General features: G+C 52.6%; 1 protein-coding gene across 1 annotated transcript; it reads left to right on the plus strand.

The window, feature by feature from the left end:
- Positions 1 to 4464: 4464 nt before the first annotated feature.
- On the plus strand, positions 4465 to 7395 carry MRPS23 (mitochondrial ribosomal protein S23). Its single transcript, XM_074845305.1, has 5 exons — positions 4465 to 4575; positions 4664 to 4831; positions 5340 to 5417; positions 5528 to 5651; positions 6934 to 7395. The coding sequence occupies exons 1-5, from the start codon at positions 4532 to 4534 to the stop codon at positions 7090 to 7092; spliced, it is 573 nt and encodes a 190-aa protein (XP_074701406.1). The 5' UTR covers positions 4465 to 4531; the 3' UTR covers positions 7093 to 7395.
- The last annotated feature ends 574 nt before the right edge of the window (positions 7396 to 7969 follow it).

Here is a 7969-nt window from a genome sequence, read left to right on the forward strand (position 1 = left end):
TTTGGAAGAAAATCAAGCTTGGAACCGGATCAGCTTGTCAATGTTCCAGCGCCTCTTAGCTACCGAGGGCTTAACTTTCAGAGAAGTTTCCATGAACGCAGGAAGCCCCGACAGGCAGTCGGGCAGGAGCTCTTGCGTGAAGGAAATTCTGCTTCTCCCAGCCGAGGAGGTTGTTGCTGGAGGGTCGATCTGGTGAAGCGCTCCTGCCCTGGGGGCGCTTGCAGCGTGTCTTCCCTCTGCCGAGCCCGTGGAGGGTTTGCCGTGCTCCTCGGAGGCCTCGTGCCGCGGCTGCGGAGGATGGCGCAGAGCTCTCTCTGGCAGCCCGGTGCTGGGTGAGCCGCGTTCCGCGTCGCCTCACAGGTCAGTCCTGCTGCAACCGCTGGAACCCCTCGGCCTCGCTGGCCTCGTCTACCCGGCCAGCAAAGATTTTGTGTTGGGGGGGGGTCTGGGCACATGCGTGACTGCGACGGGGCCTGCCCGTGAGCGCAGGGGGTTGGCAGCGGGTGGGCGGGCGGCCGCAGGGGCTCGGGGATGTCTTTGCTAACACGGTCTAACGACTTACCCTGAAATCTCCGAGGCTCAGTGAAGCCTCTCTGAATGATGTCACTCTGTAGCCATTTCAAAATATCTTGGAGGCACAAAGCATCGTTTTAATGGAGGATGAAGAGTGATTGGGTTTATGTCCTATAAAAATAAAATCGGGTCTAATGAGTAGAAAGGCCACTAAAACCAGCTTGGAAGGCAAAATGCATTTCTTACATAAAAATGTACAATTCTCAGTGATGTTTGTATCACTTCTATACAAAATGGTTTAAAAAGAAAACAAAAGCAATCTGTGACGTTTGTGAGTGTTGCTATTCTAGAATTTATTTCCATAAGTGATTTTTTTCTTAAAGATGTTTAATAGTAATTCATATAATAAAGTCCTGTTGTACTCTTAACGCTGGGGTGTATTTTGCTTTTTTTCACCCATTTCTGGACAGGGGGACAAATTAAAAAATGGGGTTGGGGAGGGAGATGCTTCTTCCCTTCATGCCCGCTGTAGCTGTGTCCCTCATGGCTGCAGAAGCCCGAAAGCCGCCGCGGCTCGATGCCTCCCTGCTCCTGATGGTGCTGAATTTGCATCCGATGATTTTCTCGAGAAAGCGAGCGCGGCGCAAGGCCCATCGCTGGTGAGCTGCCATCTCCATCCGGGAGCGATTCCTGCTTCCACGCGGCAGGATTTTGGTTCAGGAGCAGGTCCCCGCCGGTGCCGGTTGTGGCAGAGAGCGAGAAGAGCACCGGGAGCTCACGGGGAGCGAGCGGCAGCAAGAGCCCAGGATTCAGGGACAGCCCTGGCACAGCCGAGGATGCTCTTCGCCTCAAAGCACCATCACCCCGCAGCACACTGGGTGCGTGGGGCACCCACCGCTCCCCGCCGCCGTCCTCGAGCCGGGGTTTCAGCCGGAGCCCAGCGCAAAGGGCTCTGCCGGGGTCAGAGGCTGCGAGTGTGGGGCCCCGTGTGAGCTCCCCCCACGTGTGTGAGGACCTGCCTTTCAGGAAAGAGTGGAAAAGGAGAAATGCTGTGGCTTACCCGCTTCATTCTGAAAATAACAAGCCTCTGGGGGACGGGGCGTGTGAGATTTCTTTAAACTGTTTCATTAACTATCGCAGAGTAACTCCTCCGTGTCTGTCAAGCAGGCAGTCTGGCTCCTTCATGTTGTCTCCTGGCGGAATGGAAATACGCTGTTACTATGAATTATTTCTGAAATACACGTTATTCCTCTCCAGCCCCACGCAATTCCACACTGAGCTGGCCGGATCGCTGGGTCTGCGAAGATGGACTGGATGGCGTTGGTGGAGTCGCTGCTGTAGGGGCTGGTCCCAGCAGCACTCCCGTAGGGAATTGCCTGCTCAGCGCTGGGCTTGGCTTCCCCTTCCTTTCGTGTTCCCTGCAGCAGGCTGGAGGAGGAAAACTTTTGGTGAGAAACTCCTCAGAGGCTTAAAAATGAACCCAAAAATGAGGGGGAGGTCTGTGCTAGGTGTGAGGGAAGGGCAAGGGACTGTCAAGCCCCATTTACAGGAGCTGGTCCATGGTGTCCCCAGCCAGCACCCAAAACCTCGGTCTCCAACCCTTCGTTTTGGGGAAGAATAGGACATTTGGCCTGTCCAGACTGTGCTGCCCTTGAGAAATAGCCCCCCGGGGGCAGCCTGAGCAAGGCAGTGTCTGGCTGGAGGGGCTGTGAATCCAGGGACTGCTCCAAACCTCCACTTTCCCTGGCCACGGGCAGCCTGGGACATGCAGGAGGAGGGTTATTTCCTGGCAGCAGGGCAGGTGGGCAGCCCCGGGGGGGACATGTGGAGCATCCCCCTCACTTGTGGGGATGGGGCCGTGTGCCCGCAGGGGACGCAGCCGGAGTCTGCTTGCCCTGCGCCAGCTGTCCAGGAGCAGCTTTAGGCTGCTGGCAGGATTAGAGCTTCCCAGCCTCACGTGTGGCTTGGAAACCTTCCCTGTGAAAGAAGATGCTGGAAAAAGTCAAGGCATTCTTGCCTTAAATGTCAAAAGCATCGAAATGCTGGAGAAACCCTGGCTGTCGCCTTCCTGCGGAGGCCAAGCAAGCTGTCGCGAGCCCGCGGGGGAGCCAGGGCTTTTTCAAAGAGCTGAAAAGACCCGGGCCTGCCCAGTCCTTTGAGCAGCTCAGATGCAGCCCTGGAGCAGTCCCAGCAACTCCCTTTTGAATTCTTTTGCTCTACGGGGGCAAGGGTTTTTCTTTCAAAACCGTGTTTAAAAAAAAACCAGCAGCTGAGAAAAGCCCAGGACTGAAAACTGTGCTCAGATGACGATGAATGCTAGAGGTGTTTTAGACTGGCATCGAGTACCTGCTGGCTGTCAGTCTGCGGTGGAAATTTACCGCCCCCTTCCTTCGCAAGGCTGGAAGATGGAAGGAGAGAGATATTTTTATTCTCCTCAGCTCATTCCCAAGCTAAGGGCTGCACCTAGTGACCAGGCACTGCTCGCTGCCACGCACTTCTCCCAGGTCAGGTTGGTGGAAACGCTGACCGGCTGTTTACACAGGGGAAAGAGTCTGGGTGTAGCTGCTGGATTTTATAAATCAACGTAAATAATACAGACTGGGGCTCTGTGCTGGGCAGCCAGGCACCGTCTGCTGCCACCTCCTGGGCCCAGCAAGCAGTGCTGGGGCTGCCCAGGGCAGGATCAGGCCCCCGTGCAACCCCCAGACAGGGCTTGGGCAAACCACGGCGGCAAATCCCACCGTTCGCTCTCTGCTGGGTGAGACCCAACACCAGAAGGCGACCGGGGCGAGACTGATTCTCTTCACATGGTGATGGTTTGCAGCCCCATGTCACCACCGGTCCCCAAGCTCCTTGGCTGCCGTGGGGACGTAGCGGTGCTTAGCTTAGGGGACAGCAAACACGGCAGGTGTCAAGTGCTGCGGGTGGAGGAGACGAGCCCCAGCCTCTGGGGACGTCATTCCTGCCGGAGGAGAGAAATGACTTCGCAGAGGAGGAGCGGGCGCAGCACACAACGGCAACGTCTGACGTGTCCCCTCCTCGTGGGACCGGCCAGCGTGGGCGGCAGCAGCTCCTCCTTCCCTTGGGACAGTGTCCCTCGGCCGGGACAGCTGTCCTCCCCCATCACCCGCAGCAGCCCCCCGAGGCCGGCAGCCGGGCAGCCCCGACGGCTCCCTCAAGAAACCGGAGCCAGCGGCCAGGCCGCCCCGGCAGGGCCCGCACGTGCTGGGCAGCGGCGCGGGGGGACAACGGCCGCCTTGGCCCGGCGCCCACGGCCCCACGGCCAGGGAGGCTCTAGGGAGGCACCGCTGGTGTCATTCCAGGGCCGGTGCTGAGGAAGATCCTGCTGTGTCAGGACGCGGCCCTTCCTTTTAATACTTAATTTGTCTGTTCCTCTTCTCTGTAGAATTATCCCTTCGGCTAAAAGGGCTTTTCCTGTTTCTTCAAACAATTTTTCCTCTTCAATGTTTCCTTCTTCCTTCAGTTCATTGAACTTCTCAACAAACCTAGATTTCAAGATTGTAATTTTACTCCCACAAATAATGTTTTGGTTCACCGAAAGGAGAAAGGGACAAGTTCCAGGCACATTTCTAGTTTAATCCCAAATAAATCCCACCTCTGGCGAGGCAGGAGGAGCGGGGACTGTTTGGAAGCAGAGGCTGGATGCTCAGAGCGGCTCTGAAGGGGACAAGGCCCAGGCTGAGGGGTCCCCGCGCTGCCGCCGCCTTCACCCCCCTCAGGTGCGCGACCTGGCGGCGGCGGCTCCTGAGCTGGGGTGGCCGCGGGGGCGGCGGCGCTGGCCCTTTAAATTGAGGGGAGGGGGGACACGATCCGGCTGAGGCCCTGCTCGGCCATCGGCTGGCGCTGCCTGGGCCCCCCCTCCCGTCGCATCTATCGGCAGTTGGCTGCGCGCCCTGGCAGCGGCGAGAGCGCACGCGCGCTTCCGCTTCCGGGTGGAAGGGCGGGCCGTTGCTAGGGTGGAGCCGTTGCTAGGGGAGGCCTGGCCGCCGGCGCCGCCATGGCGGGGAGCCGCTTGCAGAAGATTGGGAGCGTGTTCAGCCGGTGCGGGGGCCTGGGGGGCGCTGGGAGGGCGAGTCGGGGGGTCCCTGGGGCCGGTCAGGTGTCCGCTGAGCTTCCTCTCCCCCGGCAGGACCCGCAACCTGCTCCGCATCGGGGTGATCGAGAAGCCGCTGTGGTTCGACGTCTACGCTGCCTTCCCCCCGCTGAGGGAGCCCGTCTACCGCGTGCCGAGGCCGCGCTACGGCAAGGTGAAGGATGTCATCCCTCCCATCTTCTACCAGGAGGACCAAGTGCGAGCGTGAGTTACTGCTTCCCCTCCGGGGATGGCCGCCGAGGGGTGCCTGAGCCCCGCCATCCACCGGAGACGTTCCTCTGCCCCTTGTCGCTGGCCCTGCGGGGTGATACAGCTGCCTCACTGTCGCTGGGCCTTCAAGCAACGTTCTCTCTGCTTATTTATATCATTGTGTGTTTGTACCCTGTTATTTGCCGTCTATTTACAGTCGCTGGTGATGCCTGTACCACTCCTGTAAGCTGTGGTGGGTGGCCAGGCTGGGCTTAAACCCTCTGTGAAGAAGTTAGAGTGCTCCTCTGGCTCGCCGGTGGTGGTGAAGATTAGCTAGAATTTATTAAAGCTTAAAAATGATGGACTAAACATCTCTGTGTAACATAATAGCTAATGGGAAAAGGAGAAACAGTTATGTGAATGCTTGTTGTTGTAGCCTAAATTAAATGACTCTGATGTTGTTTATTTACTCCATCCCTTTTTGATGGTTTGAAAAATGAAACTCATCTCTCTTTTTGAATAGGAGATTTTACAGAATTTATGGCAGTGGTCCAAGACCTTTCGACCTGTCGCAATTAAACTACAAATCTACTTGCCAGAGGTAGGATTTGTTTGTGATTAAACTAGAAATGTTCCTGGAACTTGTCCCTTTCTCCTTTTGGTGAACCAAAACATTATTTGTGGGAGTAAAATTATAATCTTGACATCTAGGTTTGTTGAGAAGTTCAATGAACTGAAGGAAGAAGGAAAAATTGAAGAGGAAAAATTGTTTGAAGAAACAGGAAAAGCCCTTTTAGCCGATGGGATAATTTTACAGAGAAGAGGGACAGACAGAGTAAGTAGTAAACATTCACAGAGTTGCTTGACCAGTGGATTCAGAAAACTTTGCTTCCAGGCCCTTAATGCTGAGTTAGTCTGAATTAAATTCTGAGCAAAACAGTCACGCACCTGATGTTTGTAATAAAACGTCTTTGCTGTACAGAGTGAACTTTTCCCCTTATTCTTGAACGTGACTGGCCAAGGCTGAGGTACTTGGGGGACAGAAGAGAGAAGTACTTGTTCTGGTGGTGAGAGATTTAAGTCTTCAGTGCTTTCCAATCATCCCTCAGTGTGTCTGTACAAAGCACCTGGAAATACGTGTGCCTGTTACCGTATACACGTGCTCTCTAAGGTAGCAGGGGGTAAATGAGAACCTCTCGCTCTTGTTCTTCAATCTGGATCCTGAACTGGAATTTTTTGCATAAATCTTGCTGTTTGGGTTGTTGTGGTTTGTTGCTTTGGGTTTTTTTCCCCCATGTTTTATTTAAAGGGACAGAAATAGAGGTTTGTAGTCTGGAGGTTGTTTACTTACATTTTTGGCAAGAAAATAGCTGTCCAAACGAACCGTTGAAAGTGTTCTGGTACAGCTTTCTGTTTTCTCTAATGTACAAGAGAGAAAATGGCTCCTGGGCACATGGAGTCTAATTCCTCGTTACTTCAGGCAGTTGTCTTGTAACTCTTAACGTAAAATGGGGTAAAAAAACAAACAAGATGCTTCTCGACCAGCATGTCCAGTAGAGTAGGACATGGCTGCTCTGTGATGGTTAGAAATGTTTTGCCTTGTTCATGATTAATTGATTACCATTTCTTCTGAGAATGCCGTCCTTGTAGTTGAACACCCCCAAAAAGAAGGGAGAAGAGCTGTTTATAAAACCTGCAGTTTTAAACTCTGTTAGCTAAATTCGTTTACTATTCTTGTAATACGCTCTCCATTCTCCTCGTTATCCAATGATCTCGGGGCCGTGGTGCTTTCCCCAGTGAAAGAGGCTGAAGAGGAACAGAAATTGGTTCTGCTTAAAGTAAACTGTCCCCTGAGCACCTGAAAAGATGAAATCACTGACTTTCTTTCATCTTTTAGCTTGGGGTCAGTAGTCTCATTTTAAATTTCTCGCCCTGGTGATACCTTAACACTGTATTGTACCTTAAAAATGACCTAAGCATGAGTTAGAACTTTTCTGACAGCTTTTTTGTTGGATGTACAAACTGGGGCTGTTGCTTTCCATTGCTCTCTTCAGTCATGCTTTGACAGAAACTTTTTACAACCCTGTTTGTTAGTGATTGTCTGTCTTTAACTGTAGGTAGCGCAAGAGGATCACCAAGATGTTGGAAGCAGGGATTCTGCGATACACCTGCAGCTCCGAACGCTGTTGGAAGAGATGCAGGAAGGGAAGAAAGATCAGAAGGAGCAGACGCCAGAGCAGGCAGAAACGCAGAAGGAAGATCCCTTGCCCTCCTAACAGCCGTGCTGCTGTCCGGTGACAGGATGTGCCCTGCCTGTGGCACTCACCTGCCTGGAGCCAGAGTTTCTGCCTCCACAACCTGGCAGTTACGAGACATTTTCTTGGGGGAAATATGCCTCAGTTATTCGGCTCTAGTGCCTTCCGTGATCGTGTGTGTGCCACACGTTCTTCTTCCATCTCCCATTTGTATAATTGGAGATAACGAGTCTTGAACCTCAGAAAGATTTATTATCTCAAATTGTGAGTCGGAAAATAGGAGCACGGAAGTGGAAAATTAAACATTTTCCTTAAAAATGGAAAGTTCTGATGCTTCAGGTGTCTTACTTGCAGTAGTAAAGGTGTTTCTTGACGGTTCAGGTCTTCTGTTGCAGTGGCAGATACCACTTGCCTCCTGCATTCCAACAGCTGCGGAAGCGTTGTCTGTTTATAGCTGGTGCAGGAGCTGCTATTTATGTGTGTGTGTGTGTATATATATGCTCTTCCTATTCCACTTTTGCTTAAATTCGGAATAGGATAAAGTGTAACAATACCAGATAATTTGGACCTTTGCCCTTTTTCAGTGACTCTTAATGCAGTTGGTCACCTCAGAAGGGCGCAGGATGGGATGTTACAGCTGTTTGCTGAAGAGAAAGTTGCGTGTTGCTACAGAAATAGTCACGGAACCTGGCAGGGAGCGACGTAAGAGAATAACAATCGATCTTACCGGGATTCGCAGCCCGTTAGTGTCATTCTTGCCATGCTTGCCAACTCCAGTGCCTTGCCTATTTTTTATTAAACATTTTGGCTTTGGGCTATATGAAAAATAATTACCGTTTGATTTTTTTTTTTCTTCTTTTGTTTATTTTTTCTTGTTTGTTTTTTATGTTTGTTTGGG

Source organism: Strix aluco, chromosome 19 (genome assembly GCF_031877795.1).
Source record: "Strix aluco isolate bStrAlu1 chromosome 19, bStrAlu1.hap1, whole genome shotgun sequence".
NCBI classification, from domain to species: Eukaryota; Metazoa; Chordata; class Aves; order Strigiformes; family Strigidae; genus Strix; species Strix aluco.